General features: G+C 43.5%; 1 protein-coding gene across 1 annotated transcript in view; it reads right to left on the bottom strand.

Moving 5' to 3' along the window:
- Positions 1-5,878: 5,878 nt before the first annotated feature.
- PEX14 (peroxisomal biogenesis factor 14) overlaps positions 5,879-21,678 on the bottom strand; it is a gene marked incomplete at its 5' end in the record, with an annotated part of 38,329 nt that continues 22,529 nt past the window's right edge. Inside the window, 6 exons of the mRNA XM_010075288.1 lie at positions 5,879-6,757; positions 8,138-8,229; positions 11,442-11,539; positions 12,813-12,915; positions 13,812-13,897; positions 20,603-20,725. Of these exons, the coding sequence (XP_010073590.1) occupies positions 6,292-6,757; positions 8,138-8,229; positions 11,442-11,539; positions 12,813-12,915; positions 13,812-13,897; positions 20,603-20,725 (968 nt within the window). The remainder of the gene's footprint in view (positions 6,758-8,137; positions 8,230-11,441; positions 11,540-12,812; positions 12,916-13,811; positions 13,898-20,602; positions 20,726-21,678) is intronic.

Raw genomic sequence — 21,678 nt, 5'->3', positions numbered from 1 at the left:
CTCCAGGTCCCCTCGGCAGAGCCGGGAGGGGACACCCACTCCCAGGGCATTCACTGCGCCTCTCTGCTTTGCATGAGTTAGCAGCCTCTGCCTGCGGGTTTCAGAGCTGGGAAAAAAAGGAGAAACAGCTGCAGTAGTGTGATGCTCCCGTTTCAGCCAAACCGTGAGGCTGCACCTGGCACGTTCTGGGGAGCAGAGGAAGCTGTGCAGGAGGGAGCCCCAGCCTTCATCGCACACCCAAAACCTGCCGGCTGCTGCCATGGCGGCGTCATTACTGTACAGCAGTGCACAGACACAAAAATATACCCGCGAGCAGGCAAACGGGCATGCAGATGAGCTCCACTGTTGATGCTGTGAGAGCGCAGGAAGCAACGAACAGTTCATCTACCCAGGAAAGCTCCAGCGGTGTAGCACACAGTCTTTTGTGCATGCACATGAGTTGGAACCGCAAAAGTAAAGCAAAGGGATGGAACATGTCTACCCAAGAATGTGCTCTGGTTTAATTAAATCAGTTAAATAAATTAAAGAGGTGCTACTCTAGCTCCACACAGATAGAACCTCAGTACTAGCTTAGCAGAGGGACAAAGTTGGAAGCGGTCTGTTTCTGAAGTGTTAGAAAGAAAAAGGGAAGAGCATTAGGAGACAGGCAGGCATGACTGAAAAACCAACAACAGGGATGCTGTACAAAACAGAAATGCCAAGCAGACAAAGTGACTGAGAGACAGACAAGCAGGCTGGCAAAGTGACAGATACAAAAAGAAAAACAGGCAACAAAGAAGCCAGTTGTCCTTCTAGATCGCCTGAATCAGCCCTATCCAGCCAATCACCTTCTCACTCAGGAGACACAGTCCTAAAGAAAAGCAAGTATTTTACCTAAAACAGAAAAAAATACATCAAATCCCCTCACACTCCTCTTCAGGCATGTTCTTGCAGCCAGCACCATAAAACATCTCTCATTATTTGCACAAATATAGAAAAAAAAAATCCTGAAGGGTTAAATCCTTCAGCAGATACAGAAGAGAAGGGCTTGGTGGGAGAACAGGGGTGTTCTTCTAAGATGCTCCATGTTGTAAGTAACCCCTGAGCAGTCCTTGCAAAGCATTTGGGGAGATTTTTAGTCTGAAAGACACTTTACAAAAATAAATTGTAATTGAGTTTAATAATCTTCCCCTTTTCAGAAAGGGCCTGACAGATGCTGCCTAGTGCTCACTTCTGCCCCATTTCAAATATTTTTACCTTATTTGGATGAAATATATTATTTTTCTAATGAAAGGAGGGTTGGTTTTTTTTTTTTTTTTTTTTTTTCCAAAGAGCTGGTTTTCCCTTCGTCCAGCTGGTGCCTTTATTAGGTTAGTACTTGCTCTCTTTTGGGGATGGGATTGTTTTTTTCCCTGAGCTGGGAGAGACCATGCCAGCCCCTCCATCTACAAGTGCGCAGTCCAGAGCTTCTACTGCACAGCAAGTAGGAGTTGGGTGCTGCTCTCCCTCTTCCTTCATACCCCAAAATTCACCTTAGGTACATTCCCATTATTTTATTTCATTTTTTGAGAGTGTACATATTGGCAAGAGCCAGCCTTTCATCAGCATAACAGCTGGGCACAGCTCTAAAGGTGCCTACAGAGGCTGAGTCCTGAGGAAGCAGCATCGTCTGGGGATAAGGCAGTAAAAGGGAGAATGAAGAAAGCTGGAAGCTCTCTCCTGTGCCCTTAGGTAAATAATTTCCTATGTTTCACCTCCCAGCATCCCTTTACTCATGTTTTCAATCCCTGGAGGCCAAGCCCCTCTCCTGCTTTCCACTGGCATACCACCCAAGGGAATGAGGCCAAGTCCAGGCTGGAAGACACTCAGCTCAAGCTCAACACCAGTTTTTGGGGTGCAGGATCACCACCACACAGAAGGGACCTTCCAAAGCCTCCTGTTGACAAAGTCCTTCAGAAACACGTGCTCCCCAACCAGCTGGGTGCAGAGGGTCTAGTCAAGCACAGAGACCAACAACAGGCTTGCAACAAAAAGCCACTCTGGAGCTGCCGTCCAGCCTTTGTTTTCCCCCAGCAACACACTCCCCACCAAAGGAAAGGCAAAGGCAGCCTCCATTTCTGTAGTGCACACTCCAAATGAGAGCAGCCAAGCAGGCACAGACTGGGCTTTTCCACAGCCCCCCCTGCCCAGCGTACACCATGCATCCCCCCACCACTACACAGCAGATGGACCTTCTGGCAACACATCCAAAAAACCCCAGACCAAGGGGAGGTAGCCACTGGAAATTCAACCAATTTCCCCACTCTATTGAAGACAAAAGCAAGAGAAAATATAGTTATTAAAAAGCACTTACTTGCCAGGAGAACCAGAGTTGCAATGAGCAAAGAGCAGGTCTAAAATGTCTGCCTCCAAGCCAGAGCAAGCTGCTAACTGAGCGGCCAGGGCGGCGGGGCAGCTCCTCTCCCACAGCTGTGCGGTCCAGCCATCAGGGGAGAGTGGCTACAGCTGGGTGCTGTACTCACAGCCAGCCAGGGGGGCTGGGGCTCTTGCTTCAGGGCACAGCCACTAATGGGGGTTGGGGTTTTTTGGTGAGCTGCAGGACCTAGTATGAAATCTGGTTCCCAAAGTTGGCTTTCTTTGCAACTTGTCTTTGTCACATCTTTGTATTTACCAGACAGTATTTTTTTACCATCACGTGTGGAAACTGAGGTACACTTATAAGTAAAATACTCTGCAAAGTGTCATTCTTCTGATCCCAAACACTCTTAGGTTACACCCCCAACCTGCAAAAGACAATAAAAATTCTTCCTGCTTCTGATGCAGATGCGCACAAGACTTATTTATCACATCTGGGCGTGAGGAAGGTTGGCCAAAGATGATCAGAGGACATTTCTCTTAATCCTTTCTCACTTTGTCACATTTTTTGGGTTCCCCACATTTCTCTTGTAGCTACTGAAAAGGGAGCTTTTATACCCTCAAATTAGTGGAAAGCACCAGCCTGATACTGTTTCCTCTAGGAGAGCACAGGCTCACAGGGTTTCACTGAAATGTGCTCAAATGACACTGTTCAGAGGAAGTTCCCTTCACCTGGCTTTCTGTACACAGTCAAGGACCCATAAAAATCATGTTATGAACCCACTGAACTCACCAACCAGGGGGTTGTTATTCTTGTTCCTGTGTCAAAACAAAGGCTGATTACACTGTAAAACAGAGCACTCGAATAAGCCAGACATGGAGGAATTGTTGCTGCTGTCTTTCTTGTTCTGCAGAAAAAAGGTTCACTACCTGTCCATCTTTCAGCTAATATGATGCCATGCTCAGTGGCTACTGGCCAGTGGGCTAAACTTTTCATAGGACAGCTGATCTAAGAAGTTTGTTTCTAGAAAAAAAAAAAAATTACAAGTTAGCAGTCAGGCTACACGGTTCGTAAGGACCAAAATATTCACCCTACAACTGTTGCTACACTAGAAAGACAAAGAACACGAGACAGAGGAATAAAACTTGTGATTCACAACAATACCTGCTGGTGAGAAGGTCTGGCTTCTTCCAAATTCGCTGCTGGTAGGTTGGATCTCTTCAACAAACACCCCATCAGCAGCCAGAGGCCCAGAGTTGGATTTTTTGAGCAACAACGGCTATGATGGAGTTTTCTGGGATTCGTCAGGTTAGGGAAAGGAAAAACTGTGACCTATTGAATTGGTAAAGGTTGTAAGAAGCAAACACTAAGGGAGGGAAAAGGGCAGTTGAAGAAAACTGCCTTTTACTCTGCACCAGAATTGTTGAGGTAAATGAATTGAACACTGGCAACATGGAGGAAAAGGGGGGAAAAGTGAACCCGCAGGGATGCTTGTACTGTAAACCTCGTAAGTCACTCTGCAAGGCACATACCTCAGCAACATATTTTCCACATTTCACCAACTGCTGTTGTCCAGGCACTTTCTATTTTCAAAACCTTCTATGTATATAAAATGTACACAGGCAGGACAATACTTTTTCATCATATCCCTGTGTTCAGTCATGTTTTCTTTTCACAAGGATTCTTGGCTTGGCAGAATGAAAAGTGCCATCTCTTAAGAAAAGCCTTTCCTTTTAAACACTTTCAAATTTGCCCTGTTTTAGCTAAACGTGACGTTCTTTGTGAACGTTAAACAGTGGAGAGAGAGAATGAGAGGGAGAGGGAGAGAGAGGGACACACACACACTCACTCACTCCTGGGGAAGATATTCGTCCATTTAAGGAATGAGAAATCATCACATTCAGCAGCAGGTCTAAATACAGTAATATGAAGGTCCCTTTCGCTCCCCCTGAGCAGGAAAATGTCACTGTGTACCAGACACCCAAATACTCAGGAATCAAGTAAATCCCTCATTTTTAAGGAGGGAGCCAAATACTTCTTTTGAAAAAAGATGGGACTGCAGTAGCTACAAGTTACTTGCTGTATGCCATGGCTTCCCGTGGCTCCTGTACTGGCATGGCAGGGTTAGCCCAGTCATGGGATACACACAGCATTCCCTGCTGGCAGATAAGCCTAAGGGGCCGTGGGGTATCTCACACGCTCCCCTCAGCACCTCCTGCTGCCAGGGCTGGCAAGGAGCGGGATGTTGCATTCTGCACCCTGCAGAGCCTCCTGCTGGGAGCAGAGGAACCAGAATTGCTGCATTTTACTCACCGGGTGATACATCCATCTCCCCTCTGCAACATTGGAGGCAACCCAGCATTGCAGGGTTGTTGGAGCGATTTATATTGTACCTTATATTGCACATACACCATTCTCTACACTGCCTCCTGCTGAGAAAACCTAGGATTGTAGCAGTCAGAAAATCAACCATAAATATCCTTCGGAAAACATTTTATAAAGACTGAATTTCTGTAATAGTCCTTCTTCCCTCCCTTTACCACCCTGCAAGCATAGTTCTCCCCAAAATAAAAGCCAAAGTGATCCAGTAAGAGCCTGGTGTTAAATAGTGGTAACTCATATTTATTACAATTATATACAATCATATTTTATATTTGAAATCTATACATGATCACACAGATGAGCACACTTGCTTGGTGAGGACAGTGAGACTCAGTTGTTACAAGAATTGCTCTGCTAAGAGGCTCTGATGCAGTGACTAATATAATTGGACACCACCATTTACCAGCTGAGAACACAATGCTGCAAATGAGAGGTTTCAAAATTCACTGGTTTAATTTGTGTATAGCCCAAGTGGGGCAAAAAAAAAAAAAAAGAAAAAAAAAAAAGGCTGGACTGGGCAAGAAGGGCCAGTGGTGTACCTCAGAGCTGGAACCGTTCTCCCCTCTGTAAAGATTGCTTTGCTGAAGCCGGTGCCTGTCGCTGGGCAGGTACAGCTCTCAGCTGATCATTTAAGGAGACAAACAGGCTAAGAACCATTGCAAAGATTCAGAATTAAACAACTGTATCAGCATGTGGTATCACCTCATTCATTCGTTCAGGGAAGCTATAAATAAAATGTAAGATGTCAAAAACTGATGTGAGCTGCTTGTCTTTGGAGGAGGAAGGCTAATAACAGGGCTGAGTGAGGTCAGGTTCTTTTAAAGCCTTCTTTTACTGGGGAGCAATCAGTACAAAGCCACCTGTTCTCATGGATTTTACTGTGGCCATGAAACCTAGACTTGGTCCCTAGCAAGAGGCCACTTTGATAAGTGTAAGCATGTGGGGTGGAAATAGTGTTCTTTGGACCCCACAGAAATTTAGTGTTTTTAGATGCTAGGTAGTTTCAGGAATTTGAGGCTTGACATAAGGCTTGGAAGAGCCAAGACTGAGATCTGGTGAGGAGTTCAGGGTCAAAACGTTCTTTGTTTGGCAACAGAATATCAAGTAGTTTGAGAAATAAAACAGAGGGTAATTTGGGGAAACAGAGAACAGGTTTGGGCTGGGGATTAAAGGCTGTGAAATCAAAAAGCTCAGGACAGATTGGTTTTTGAAACTGGACAGAAGGGCTCTAGGATGCAGCAAAGAGGCTGACTGTTTCAGGAAAGATGGTGTTTTCGTAAGAGGACTTATTCTGTAGCTGTGGTGCATGGTAAGGCGATCAGTCTTCCAGCCTAGGCAGTGACCCCAGCTCATGGCTCTGGGAGGGGACAAGAAGCCACTGCAACCCTGCACAGCCCTGTGGTGAAACAGGGCCCACCTTGTTCACTGGGCAATCATCACCCTGCTCAAGGTCAGTCACGGGAGAATCACTGGAGGGGATGGTGGCACTTCTCTCCACAAAATGGGAGAGGCACCGGGGACAGTGCAGGAGGCTAGGGAAGATGTACAGCAGCAGCAGCAGAAGCCCAGGTGTCTTAGTCAATCTCATTCTCGTTGCTGGCCCCCTCCGGTCTTCGTAGTTTCTCCACTTGCTCATTAATCTGACCATCCCCTCCTCGCCGGTCCTCAGTCTGGACACCCAGACATTCCTCCTCATCCACATGGCTAACATCATCATCCTCATCATCCTCTTCCTCCTCTTCATTCCTTTTGGTTTCCCTTTTCTCCTCCTCACCCTGCACCTCCATCCGCACTTGGCTCTTGACGTCAATCACTGCCTTGTTGCCCTCCTCTGTGCTCAGCAGATGGCAGCTGACCTTCGAACCCTCGGGGCTGTGGTTCTCCTTGACCGGCGATGAGGTGGTGGACTCGTTGCTGACAGGTGAGATGTCACTGCTGCTGTTATGGTTGGCAACAACAGGGTTGGAGGGTGAGCTTGGCTTCACTGGGATCTGCCATGACGGGATCTTAGGAGCTGAAGGGGAGGGAGGGAACTGCCTCCTTCGGGGAGGGCAAGAGGGGAAGAAAAGGAGAGAAAGGGGCTTTTATTAAAAAACACTGCGGGGTTATCACTAGAGAGAATGGCATTTGCACTGGAGAAGTCATGTAAAGCAGGACTGAAACTGCAAGTCTCCTTTGTCATAAACGAACAAAAACCAAGTCTCCTTTGTCATAAACGAACAAAAACCAAGGCCACTTCACTTCTTTGGCCAGAATCCCACAGTGCTTTACAAGCACCCAGTAATCCAGCCGGCACACAAGGAAAATACCATGGCTGGGCAATGAGGGACTGAAGTGATCTGGTTTGGCCAATTTCACAGAGTAAGCTAGCACTCAGGAATGCTGCCTGTGGAAAGACATGGGTGTCCCTTTATAAAACAATCACTAATTAATTGGTAAAGAAAATTCCCACTGGAGCAAGAAGTCAGACACACCAGGTCCTCATGCCTGAGCCAAGGAATCTCACCCCCTGGCTCTCGCCTCCACTGCGATACACAGCGATTGCAGTCTGGCTCATTACAATCCAGAGCCTGTCTCCTAGTCCCAGCATGCACTTTACGTGTTTGGGCCAGGTCCTGGCTGCTGCAAACTGGTTCAGCTTCTCTGACTTGAATAGAGTCATACTAGCTTGCACCAGCTGAGAAAGCTGGCTGCTCTGTCCTCCAGTCCTTTCCAGGTGGGCTTTAAGATCTATCTGATAGTGGCAGGCTAATGCCCAGCCCTAATAGGAGAATCCAAGTACCAAACACAACAAATGTAAGTGCAGTGGGGAGCACTGGTGCCCTCAGAAAGTCATCCATCATGAAGGGCAAAGCAAAAAGCATGTCTGATCTAGTACTCCCCGTGCATCCTTGCCTGTGTATGTGAAAAGTGGGAGTACGAAGAGGTATGAGATCAAGCACTGAAAAGGATGCGGTGTGGCAGGGAGTTCTCATGCCCCTCAGGTCATCAGGAGAAACAGGCTCTGCTAAAGTGTGATTCTTTTCATGCTGGTTATGCCCTAACCATGAACAGGTGAACTGAACTGTATCCAGGTGAACTGACTCCCTCTGGAACAGAATGCAGGTGCAGTTAATACCTCAAACTAGGTGAGAGGCACCCTGACCATGGCGAATGGCAGAGAATTCCTCTATCATGAACAAAAAGGAAAAAATCTTATTAATTACCCAAAGCATTCTCTGATTTAAGGCAAGTTTGAAAAGCATTTTGAGACCTGCAAATAGAAAGTGATAGTGGAGTGCAAAGTGGTATTATTCAAATAGCAATAACAGGATATAGAGCTAGTTCCTGCTGGAAATGCCTTTCCTCTCCACAATTGAGAGAATCCCACAAAGCAACCCTTTCCCCACACAATAATCTGCTCGCATATTCCATCCATACCTGTTCAGGAGAAGTCCTTTTAACGAGTAGATCTCAGATTTCAATTCATTAATATTCTGTGACTCCAGAATCCAGTTGGTGGAAGTTGTGGCCTAGAACATGAAAAAGAAGACATAAAGATCAAAGTATGAACTGGGAGATAGTTCACAAATGTCACCTTTTCCTATGGTATCCACTCTCTCTCCCATCCGGGAATCTCGAGCCTGGGGATAACATACATAAACTCTATCATTTAAAATCTCTCAGATCTGAGCAAAACAACTTCCACAATAAAGAAGGACCTGAATGGGTGCCCACGATGATCAGAAATAATAATTGTCTCAAGATGCTATGACTATTCAAATATTTGCTTCCTATTTGGGGGACTAATTAATCTTGTCTCCACCAACCATGCACAACCATTGCTGACGCATCTCAAGGAGACCTTTCTTTTTCAGTCAGAAGGAGGCCAGCACTCGTGAGAGTTTAGACCAAGCTAGGTCTGCATAGGATGTTTTCCATCAACATATCAGACAGAGAATAATACCCAGAGGTAAACTAAATCATTTGACACTGACCTAATAAATGATTTCTAGAGAAGATGAACTAGAACCAGGATCCTGAAAGCCAGTGGGAGTTGTACTGAATCAGGTCCTTTATTCTTCCCTGTGACTGCAGTTAGCTAAGTCAACAGATCCAAATATTATATATTAACAACTATTTTAAACCCATTTGTTCATTCCTCCTAAATCATGAAATAAAGAATCGATTATCTGCACTCTGTGGTGTTTAGAGGTGGGCTGATAAATCAATGCTTGAAAGTTGAAAAATTTTCTCTATAGATCTGAAGAATTAGAGCTATGCTTGAGTTACCAGATTGTATCTCCAGGAAGCAGCTGGACTAGGCACTGCTTCTTGGATCCGCCAAGGCAATGAATGCAATTTGGTGGGAAAGATGATAAGTAACTCATTGCAGCCTGGTCCAGCTGCTGTCAGCGCTGCATCAGAATTGCTACGGGATATCAGTCAGAAATTAGAGTAAGGTGACAACTGAGGAGAACATGCTGCAGACAATACTTTTGGCAATCTTTCTTTCAACTCTTTTGGGAACTTGAGAAATGGGAGGAACATTCTGAAAGACAGATCATGGCCTGTGGGTACCCCATCCTATCACTCTCGCAGCTCCTGGAGTGATGGGCTGACTATGGGACCAAAGAACACTTATGTCTAGCACTTCCCATAGTAATGTCTGCTCAAAGCCATTTGTGAGCATCACTCCAGAGACACTCCTAATAAATCCCCTGACAAAGGAAGCTGGGACTGGAATAACACAAAACTCCTCCTCAGCAGTTCCTGCAAGATGTAGCCAGAACTGGTTGTTCCTACTTAATTCTTTAAACAGACTTTGGCTAGTGCTGAGTAACTCTGAACACCTTCACAGCCAGCACTCCTCACAGTGACTTCTGGGCTGTGAACCCAGTGAGCTGGGAGAGGCTCAGCCTGGAGTAGCTGTGATATACACAGATGCGTTCCCTTGGGATTCACACTCCCAGCCCTCAGACAGCAAGAATCCAGGAGCCACTGTTCTGGCTTTTCCAAGACCTTGAAAGCTACAGCAGCACATTAACAAGGGAGTGATTTCCACTCACTGGCCTGCAAAGGACTCAAATTTCCAAAACACATATGGTGCCAGATGCTTAGGATTTAGAAATAAAATCTGACATCTGGGGCTTTTTAGCCAGTCTCTTTAAAAAACAGTTGTAGAAAATTCAAGCCTTGAATTTTTATGTACGTTTTTTAATTACTTAAAGTCCCTCTTTTTAATTTTTTACAGCATGCCAGTAGGAGTTTGAAAAGCAGATATAAAAACTTACATTACAGCTGAGAAAACACAGCTTTTATTCTTTGGTTTGCGGGGTTGCCCAAGTTTTTCTTTGTACACATGAGGTTTAGATATCATAACAATGTGTGCTACCATTTCAGTGCAGGGGGTAGAGAGGGGGGAGGAAAAACTTCTTCAAGACTCTCTAAACCACCAAGACGCTTATGCCCTTTTTCCTTCTTAAAGCTCAACATGTGGTCTTAATCTTAACACTTAAGACCTGAAAACAGTTTTCCAATTTCCGGACTGGCTCCAGGCCACTGCCAGGCCACAGTTCCCAAGGAAAATTGAAGTAGAGTGTTGTGACCATAAACTGGCTTTCATGGTTGGGTTTACAGCTGTGCCACTGAGGGATTCCTACTGTACAGTGTGCGCACCACAGTCAGCTGTGGCCCACCAGTTACACATCATCAAAGGTTTTGTATGCGATTAAAGGCTAGGCAAGGGGAGAAGACAACTGCTCATGCTATAGGTAAGAGACTGTAAGCATTGTCTAAGGGATTTCACAGTAAAAAAGAAAAATCTCTCCCTGTACAGAGAATACTGCAAGATGACTGAGCCCTGAGTAAGTCTGTGAGCGAAAGGAAGACTTCATCTCTGTGTGACTGGTTCAAATCCATCCCATCTCACATGTAACCAACACTTACTGCCTGACAGAATGCTGAGGCTGATTGTTGCAAACTACTTTGGAGATGAAAAGAATAATTCTCATTACCAGAAAGAAAATCAATTTTGGTTAAAAGTGGCTACTTGTAGTTACACATGTAACAACACAAACTAGTCAGAACTGATGGCTTTATTGCCAAGGTCGAGTCAGGAGTCAAGGGGAATTGGCCACTGTGTGTGACCGATGTGGCTGTGATGGGGCCACCTGTTACACTGAGATGCCCAAAATCACTGAAACAAGAAACCAAACAGTAAGAATGTTTGGCCAGTACCTGACCTGAAGCTGAACAAGTGATTTACATACAGTGCTTCAAATGTGTGCCTGGCTGAACCAGATTAAGTCATTGGTTTGACAATGTATAAGGGTACAGGAGAAATACAAACATGTAAAATTACACAGTACACACAAACAAAACCTCTGCACAACTGGCCTTTACCTCTTTTGGTCAGTGGACTAACAGCACAATTATTTCATCTCAAATGCAATGCAGAAGATATAATCTGAGCACAGGTCTGAGGCCTCAGAAACACAGCCTGTATGCAAAGCTCTATAGCAAAGCCCTCTCAGAAGTTAGATATATTTTACTGAGCACTCAGTTAATATCCAGTGCTTTAAACAGACTGCCTATGGAGAAGTCAGATGCAGAGAAACTGGCTGGGGATATGACAGAGGCTGGATTGTGAACCTAATAAGGTGCTTTCCATGTGCCCACAAAAGCAGCTGTGCATATTCCAAAGAAGATGGTAATCTAAAGGTGAAGAGTTGGAAGTGGATACCTTAGAAGCAGCCAGTTCTTGGGTGAGCTCCTGGATTTTCTGTTGTTGCTGGACTAGCAGTTCCTGGATGGCTGCTAAAGTTGTCTGTAACTGAGTCACTGTGAGGGAAAAAGCAGGAGAGTGTTAAACTGAGATACACGCACATATACACACTCACACACTCGTCCCTCCTGCTGTCTAGCTACAAAGATGCCTCTATTCCTACTATATTTAATTTATCTACACCCGCCTGCTCACTTTAATCCATATGATTTATCTGCACTACGGGTAATCTACCTGCACCGCATCTAACCTCCAGTATTTCTACTTTATCTTTCCATTGTATAGATGTCTATACCCCACAGTATATCCGTCCAAAACCTCTCCCTTCTAATTATATTGGTTTATGATTTGTACATCTCCCTGAACTTATACAATGTTTGTATCATTTATCTACCCTGGGCCTCATGCAGGCAAACACGGGGGCTAGCTCCAACCCGGGAGGAGGCTGGTCTCAGGATTGACCTTAGGGTATCAGGAGAAATGAAAGCCGCTTTTCTTTTCACCCTCCACTAAAAAAGTGTAATTAGCATCCTCCCACTCTCAACCCACCAGCTCCTTCAACCCCAACATCTTTAACAAACTTACTGCTGAAAATCATACTTTTTTCCATCCCACCAGCTGAATATACTTCACACTTTTCCCCTTTTATTTCAAGAGAACACCCTGTATTCCCCTCCTACACCCCACCAAACACCAAAGAACTTCTGCTGGACTCCATCTCCAGCTGTAGGAGAACTTTTTCTACTTTGGTACTTTATCCAAAGCTTCCAGGCAGTAAACAAGCTGATAAAATAAAATAAAATTTAAAACTCTATTGGTGTGACAGGTAACAGCTAATCCAGACCATCATTAGGGCATTGGGTAATGAACAGACACCCTATAGAGTCAATAACAGAGAAGGTGGCTAAGGTCAGGGAGGCACAGTAATTACAGACTCTCCTGACCCTTCCTCGGATTTTCAGATGGAAGGTAGGGGGAAAACACCAAAAAAAAGCCCCTGAAAACATGAGAGAAGCAGAAATTAAAAATGAACTTTACAGCCCTCCGAAAGGCTGTCATTTTATTCCCCTTATTAATATTCTGAGGTTGGGAGCCTTTCCGTAAAAACATAATTAATTGAGGCCGCGCCGACAGTAAACAAGCAATTTCAAATTAAACCGAAATGACGGCGGCTTCATTTGCAAATGTGAACAGATTCTCAGAGCAGATAAATGAAGTCACCACATAAAGTGGAGATGGAGGGAAAGAAAAGGGTGGGGGTCTTGGCAGAACGGAGGATACAGGGAGAAAGGCTTTGAGGGGTGAATTGATGGAGTCATTAATCTTTACCTGTCTGTGTCACACTGCCACTCATCTCAGAAATGTTTGACTCAATCCTCTGAAGTTGTTTCCTGTCTTCTTTGCCTCCCATGATGAGAGGAAGCAGGTATTTCTGCATGGAGTACAGAAACTTTTTTTTAGGAAATAGGGATATGCAAAGCGGTCTTTCTAATCTGCCTGAAACATCCTCAAAGCCCGTGACCCAAACCTCAGCCTTTATCACAAAGCCAGTGATCATTTATCCACACACCTGGCTGAGAAAAGAAATTCCTTCAACAGTAGGTGTTAAAAGAAATTGCAGAAGAGAAGGTATGATTTCTGTGCTTACATTTTGGAGGGTGCTAAAACCAGTTCCTAACTCCACTGAAGGTTTCCTGGGACAGCACTCAGTCCAGAGAAACATCCATCACATATAGAGCACAGTTTCAGATCTTACGCTCCCAAATGGGAACACGCTGATGTGTGCCAGGATCTGAGCTACATCCACAAGGCAGGACATGCAGAGTGGGGAGAGGAGGGGAAAGGCCCAGGAAAGGCCAGAGGAAGCACAAGCTAGCGAATGAGAGGTATCATCAAATCTTTTCAACCTTGGCAGGGGAAGGTTTACGAGTCATGGAGGGAAAAGCAGAGATGTGGAGCACAGAGAAGAGAACGAAGGAACCATGGCTAAAGGCAGCAAGAACCAAGCCAGTACAGGATGGGAGGCAGTTCAGTGACACTGCACATAGCCATGAAATCTACCTCATTCTGCCTTTTTTTATCCTGGCTTTTTTTAATTTTCACACAGTGAAAATGACCTTGCTTCTAGTAGTTTGGGATCCACTGCTAAAAACTAGTTTTGTTTGTTTGCCACTTTTTGACTCGGCATTTTCCTGTTAAGTGTCTCCATTGCTCAAATATACCAATAGCAGTGCCAGTAGGAAGAGATGCTTCACCAGCTTGGAACCAACATGATCATTTGGACACAGGCAGCATAACAGAGTGTAAGAGTAGTGAGGGAGACAGTACCTTGTAGAGCTGGTGGAATCCAAAGGCAATTCCTGCCATTATGATAGCCAAAGCCCCATAATCTCGCCATCTGGAGCCAGGTGGACCTAAAGGCCAAAATCAAGAAATAATCAGAGTCAGAACTACAGGTGACAACATTTTCACACACCTATTTTACCAGAGAAAAGAGCAATGAATAATGCCAGTTCCGCTGTTTCTTAGCAGGTATAGATGTACCGAGCAGGGGCACTAAGATGCTGGCAGTCCCTCAGGTGCAGTGTGCAGGCTTCTGGCCCTAGGACATTGAAACATCTCTCCAGACCTCTCGCATTGACACTGGCCTTGCACAAGGTGTCACAGGGAGACAAATCACAGCAGCAATTTAAAAAGTTCCATCAAGCTGGTTTGCCCTATTCTTTTCTTGGAGAAGCCACTCTGAACCCTACTGCTCTTTCCCCAGCTAACTGCCTGTGGTGTTAGCACTAGCTAAGGTTAACTCATTACTTGAATACCAATCGGTCTTCACTACCATAATTTTTGAAAACGGGGACAGAGCGAGAGATCCAGAAGAGTGCAGGAAAAAAGGAAGTGTTTTGAGAAAGAAGAGCAATCAGGGCGATAAATGGGTTTGTGAACACTGTGTCAGCAATTATGGACCGGTTCAATACGGGAGAATCCAGCGTCTTTCAAGCCTGAATTACAAATAGGGGCCAAAGCACACATAAACAGCAGAAAGAAAATATGCAATTAAATACCTACAGAGAGGGGTAAAGAAGTAGATAAAAGCTTGAGGTATTTAACACACAATTCTGCACAGAAGCGTAGAGACTCCACAGGGCAAAGCAAAGATCTGGTACGCTCTGCTCCTTCAAGCAGAATAGGAAGACACCTGTAGTTTTCCACCAGCTTTATCCTTTCACCTCCCTCGCAGTTCCCTTAACCAATCTTGTACTGCCCCCGGTTTTCTTTAATAATAAAGAGGATGCAGAGTGATCTTTCCTAAAGTTCAGTGGCAGGATGTGGGCAGAATCGATGAGGTGGAGGCCGGTGTAGTCTCCAAACAGACAGATCTAAATCTACATGTGAGCAACAATGTCTCGGAAATGCATTCTGTTCTCCAAAGTTTCAAATTAGGCTTTCAAAGGGAGGCTTAGCTGTCTGAAATGGCTGGAAGCTTGTCTCCTTTCTGCTTTGCTCACCTATTGCTGTTTTTCCTGTTGCCTAAATCTTGTACAAGCATTTCACTGCAAGAGCTACTCCTAATCCCAGCCCTCGGGCTCTGCAGACAGGCACTGACTCTCAAATACTGGCACTCAGGAGCTTCTTGCTACATTTTAGGACACAGCTCCTCAAATTATACACTGGCTAGAAATCTGAACAAATTAAAGCAGCTCTGTCAGAACTGGTGAATATAGTGTCACCAGCAGTACTCTGGGTTGCTGCAGTTCCAGTTTTGGAGCCTAGGCACATGATCAAATTATCATAACTTTTTAACTTAATGAGTTAACACACATCAGCTAAGCTGCAGTAGCTGGCTGTGTACATGTCAGGATTTAAAATGATCTCTGGCTAATGCTGCTGCAAACCCCCGTCCCCCAGCCCACTTTCCCCTCCTTACCCGGCTCCCACCATCCTTCCTTGTACCTGAAGTCTCTTGGTTATCCAGTCCTCTGCCCTGAACTTCTGAGTACAAATATCCTTCTATGGCAACGCAACTCGTTCCAAGATGGACTGCCTGCTGTAAAGGGTTAATTAATCTCGGAGGCTCTGTGGGTCCCACTGTGCCCTGTCCAGGCCGTCCTTGGCTGGTGGTCCCTAACTACGTCCCAGCTCCAGTGACCTCTGAGCAGAGGAGCAGCACCCGTAGGACCCTGTCCGCTTTGCCCTCTCACCTCGCTCATCTCTCTCTCCACTCCTCTAATGCCTGAGCTAAGAACATTTTATTGCCCTCTGGTTTTCATTATTAATGAAAAGGGACCAGAATGATCTTTCCTAAAGTTCAGAGAGTCTATAAAGACAAGAAGCTGAAATGCCATTTTACTCGTTTTAGAGATGTGTGAAATAATTCTGTCTTGTGGCAAAAATAAGTGAGGGGGGTGGAGAGGAAAAGTGAGTGAGGGACGCAGTAAAGGCATTGACCACATCAACTTTACAATGTTATGAAGAATGTCACAGCTCTGCCTAAAATCCATGTTCAATCTTCCTTTTTCTCTGCAATACTCTAATTTAAAATGGGGAGAAGAGAGAGGGTTAGAAGTTTGTAACCTCAGTGCTCCCACTGACTTCTTTGCATATCCTCAAATTCCCCACTTTTAGAACTGGAATAAAATTCAGAGAAAGTGAAAAAGCACTTAATAGCCCAGTTATTCTTCAGTTTAGGCACTGAAACCCTCCTTAAAGAGACAGGCCAGGTACATTACGAATGGTAACAAACCGTTCTACATCAGAGACCCTCAAAAGGCAAATTGAAGGGACACAGACATTTTCTCCAGCTGTAAGTCTGTGTTTTCTGTACGTATATTTAATTTTCACAGCAGCAATGGTAAATTTCAATTCCCGAGTAAACACTACTATTTTTAAGATCCCCGTTCATCTCAGAATTAACCTTCCTGACACCAGTTAATTAGGTCTTGTGCATCCAAGTAAGGTCAGCCTCTCTAGTATCCACATCTCAAACTGTGGAAACTGAGGCTGGAAGAGGTGATTTTCCAAGAGCAACCAATGAACCCATGGAAAGGAGCTGGGGGAAAAAAAGTTTGGATTCTAGTTACCATTTTTAAGAGAACCAGTCTGTATTCTACAGCCTCCCACATAGTGAAGACACAGGGGTGGGAGAAGAAGATCCAAATGGCAAGAAAAACAGCCACGACAGCTGATTTTTAAGCAGGTGTAAAATCTGCACAAAACCCCATAAATGGAGACCATAAATACCATGGGGCAGAACACAGACAATACCCGGGTGAGAAGCAGGCAGCTTTGCACACCTTGCTCAGAAACTCCCCTGCGTTTGCTTGTAATTATAGGGGTTAGAAAGGTAAAAAAACTATAAACCCAATTAATCATTTAAATATTTAAAGTCAGATTTTTGTCCTCACCGCTGGATTAGTATATTTCATAACGCCACCAGCAGACAGCCCTGGTTTTTTACTGGGGGTTCATTTTAGAGCATGTTTAAACTAGTCAGATTGAGTGATGCTTCCAGCAACTAATCGCATGTCAAATAAAAGATATTTTATGTAATAAATTACTGCTACAAGTAATTCAAATGTCATTTATCAGTTTTATTATCAGTCAGGCAAAGTCTTGTTTCTCTATATTAATCAAATTCAAGCTTTTTTTAAGCTTTTTTTTTTTTTTAAGCAGTTTTGACACCTCTTGGCAAAAGTACAAACAGGAGGGAAAGAATTACTCCTCCAGAACAGGAGAAGAAATATAGAGATGGTATTGAGCTAAAATACGGTGTCTAGAAACTTCACTTAATTCTTGTATCTTCCTCCCAAAAGTTATTATGGTTTCTCTTAAACCAAACCCAGGAGGAGTTCGGCATACAAGAAGGCTACTCTGAAGGCTTACAAATACGCTTCTTTCTCATTAACTCTTCAAGAATAAGAAAGCACTTACCTAGGTAACAGCAAGTTCCAACAAAACGTTACAACATTAAGTAATACCTACACTAGCAGTTCAATTTGTACAAAAGGAAGTATTTCAGCAGTATGAATTATTTCCTGCAACTTTAAAAAATAGAGCAGACTGAGTTGACAACAGCAGGAAATCAAGCAAGTAAAATCCAGAGGTGCTCATAGGATTTATTGCTCTGACTCACAGGAGTGGACACCTTACCCTGGAGTTGCTGGCAAGATCACCAACTTGGCTGTTTGGTCCACTGAATAAACTCTTGAGATGGTTCTGAAGCCATCCTGAACTTCTGTACTTGTAACCCACAGATAATGTAATTTTTAAACATGAAGCAGTAACACCAGGTGGGGAGGGGGAACTGAGAGAAATTAGGGTTTTTAAGACACTAGCCACTGCTTTTCAGCACAGTATCCCCTTCAACTGTTTCTCCTTTTGGTTTATGGAGGGTAATTCTTTCTCAGTGTACAGCGTCAAAACTACTCAAAAAAACCTTAGAAAGAACCAAAAATATCAGACACAAAGTGGTTCAAAATCTTCAAGACGTAAACTCCAGCAGATCAGATACTGCTTCACAAGAAACTCAGATGTCTTCTTTGGGGAAGGCAAATATAGCTCATAATCTTTTCCAGTGTAAACTCTTCCAATATGAGTTGTTCCCATCAACAAGTCAACTTATAGATTAAGCAGTTTACCTATCTCATTAGTCCTTTAGATATACTTTTGAGCTTCAAACCTTGAAGCATGAATACTCTGTAAGAAGACAAGCAGAACAGACAGACAGAAAAAGTAGTATCTCTCCTTCTCTGTACATGACAATCCCTGACAAATCTATGAAAGACAAATTGACTTAGTAAACTAGCACAGAAACAACTGTCCTGGAGCAGAGTTGGACCAATTCAGAACTATTCATTACCCGATTAGCATCCACCTGACGAAATAACCTACACCACAGCAAACAAGGCACCTTTTTGGTCACATGAATAGAATGTATATTTAGCTATTTATTATTTTTATACATGCATTTAGAGGTTAAGCTTAAATAGAAGGTCTACAAAGAATGGCTAAAGAGGGGAGAAACAATACCTATGTGAACCTGATGTCACCATTTCCCCGATTTTGGGGGGTGCTAAAAAGGACTGGCTCACAGGCAAAAGCTTTTGGCTGAAATGATGAAAACAGCAGCAATCAGATCACAAGGCTAGAGCACCAGTTTACAATTACAACCCCTACAAAAGCTTTACTTTGGTATTTTTACTCACCGTTGGTTTCTGAGCATTACAGAATGATACTTTCAGACTTCTCTTTGGAGCTGTTACTGAGAACATTTTGATGTTTAAATATTAGTTAAGATTCTTACCTAGTAAGAAGAGATTGGGAGGTGGTGCTTTGAGGAAAGCCAAAATAGTAAAACGAAAAAAACCAAACAGTGATAAAGCTGCAAGAGTTAACAATGATTGTAATGTTTTCCAGTTTGAATTGCATACTTTTTTTCTGCCCTACTCATATCGGTGGAACGCTATAAAATAAGCAAAGATTAACTCTTCCAATTTTGGGTTGTGATAAGAGTTAGCTGAATTAGCAACAGACAGCACTAAGAGGGATCTGGCACTGTTTCTGCGACAAGAGAGCAGATTTTGCTTTTCTGGCATTTTCTGTGAACTACAGCAGACGGGTATTAGCCCAGGAGGAAGAATTCAGACTGGAGTTCACCAGCACATCCAGTAAACAGTCAGAAATATTCCAGTTCTGAGCCCAATTCCATCACAAAGGTTTTTCTTCCCAAACTGTGTGAAACCAGAGCATTTAAAAACTCAGAAAGCATGTCTACTATTGTCTCTAGCAATAGCAAAACTATGCCATAAACTAATAAAGTGGACCGTGACATCAGTCAATACCTGACCTAGAGCTGTTTAGGAGCAGTATCAAAATCCTTTTCTTAATACTTGGCAGGTAAGTGAAGTGATTTTCCAACTGCCAGACACACATGGGAGCTGAACAGCTTCTTTTGATGGATTTTTAATGGTGTGTACTTTGGGTTTTATTGTTTGGAGCTTAGATACTTTTTTGCGAGGTTTGTTTTAAAATGCAAATATATATGTAAATTTTGAGTCTACGCAGATTATGTTGGGACTTTAAAAATTCTTTGAGAGTGTATTTTGTACACAAAATCACACAAACACATCCACACAGTCTACACAGAATTTCTGCTGTCACCCCTCCGATTATTTAAGATTCAAGATAGAAAGCTTGTTAAAATTAAGGATCCATATTAACTGTTTATTATTTTTTGTAACCTGACAGTACTCTTAGAATTCATTCATACTGGGGGTCCATTGTGTCAGACCTTAAACTCACACACAGAAAGTCACAGACTATGTCGTGAAGACCTTATATTCTAGCTGGCCGTTCATGCTGAAAATACACCTCTTTCAAGTAACTGTTCAAGGCATTAACTCTCATTGTTCAAGGAGCATCTGGATGATGCTCTTAGTCATATGTTTTAGTTTTAGGTAGTCCTGTGAAGAGCAGGGAGTTGGACTCCATGATCCTTTCGGGTCCCTTCCAACTTGAGATATTCTGTGATTCTGTGAGCTGATCAGTTGCCTGACCAGTTAAGAAAATAAGTCCTCTAACTAAAATACAAAACTTTGTGATAATGTCCATCAGTTTTTTAAACAGAGTCCACTGTTGCAATAACTAAAGATGTAATAGTGTTGCACTTTCACAGCACCTTCTACCCAAGAATCCTTCAGCCCTATCATATATTAATGATCTAAATATTAGAAAACCTTACTGATGAAGGGAAGCATGACCTTATGGTTTAGATGGGAAGACTGAGTCCTATGCTGACTAAATGCTTTTTTCAAGTCCTTATAGTGGGTCAGAATCTAATTTATATTGACTAAACACCTTCAGGTCAAGAGATGCCATAGGCTAGTACAGGTTTGTTTGCAGACAAGGATCATTTGTATCTCATTTTCCTTGTGTAATATCATCTGGTCACAGGCATCAACAACTATGAAGTGCATTTAACATAACATTTGGTGTCCGATTCTGACAAAAAGTATGGCACTAGTTGAATTGAAATCTGGGATCTGGCACAGAAATCTGTGAAATTGCTGCAGAAATCACTACAGAAAGCCACAGGACCAGATGTTTTTCAAAGTGTTACTTACTATACACCACAGGGTGAGAGGGCTGAGTTGGCACCAGCTGTGTCGAAGGTCCTGGGGACTGTGGCTCATCCGTGCTTGTGCCGGACTGCTGGAAAGCCAGGTCAATTTCTTCATCTGTCAGGCCTGGGGGAGCAGAGGAAATGAAATCAGTTTAGCACCTTTACCCACTTGATGCACGCATAATTAAATTCTCAAGCCAGGCAGAACCCTTTCAAGCTGCAAAGAATTTTGGCACTGACTTGAGCAGTAATGCCTCCCCAATTTTGGATTCGCTGGAATGTCTCCCTCTCTCTTTCTCTGTTGCAATTTAACCTTAAGCGACAGAATATTAGCCTCAACGCTGCTTCCAAATGTGGCTCATTCAATTTCCTTAATTTATCCTTGAGTTTATTGCTGCTTTTGAAGTAGCTTTCTATTGCAATTCTCCATTCTTCCCCCGAAAAAAAGATACCATCAACTGCAAATGTGGCTCATTTTAATCTGTAATGGTGTAAAAAAAAAAAAGAGGGGAAAAAACTAACAATAATGCATGAAAACAGACAGGGAAACAAAAAACTAATTATTGGGTTAGACGACTAATTAGTCTAGATCGTTTCCGAAGACGGGAATAATTTGCTTTATTTTATGACAAATGCAGAAATAAAAAGAAAAAATCAGGACTGACTGTGATTAGTATGAATGGGACACAGAATGTAAGGAGGAAATAAAACTAACAAAACAGATCAAAACAAGGCTAAGCCCAAACTTTCAGCTTAGCGTTGGCCTAGCCTATTGCTGCACGATTCGATTGCCCTAGGGCAGCCTGGTTTTTATTTCACGCAGAGCTGTAGTAACACTGCACACATGGTACACGTTGGTGCAGTCACTCCTGCCATCAGGAAATGCCAGGATGACCATCTGTAATTGGCCACAACATATGGAAAGGATTTGGCCAACAAGGGGGAAAAGCAAAGCAGCTAAAGGATTCACGACGACCAGCATCTGTGAAGAACGAAGCAAAGTAGGATTATTTTTTCCAACAGGAGAAAACATCCTCTAGAAAAAGAACTTAGTATTCAGATGGCAACCACGACGTG

This window comes from Pterocles gutturalis, unplaced genomic scaffold, assembly GCF_000699245.1.
Source record: "Pterocles gutturalis isolate BGI_N339 unplaced genomic scaffold, ASM69924v1 scaffold16992, whole genome shotgun sequence".
NCBI lineage: Eukaryota > Metazoa > Chordata > Aves > Pterocliformes > Pteroclidae > Pterocles > Pterocles gutturalis.
The sequence above is the reverse complement of the archived record's forward strand: the minus strand, read 5'-3'. Positions and strand labels throughout refer to the sequence as shown.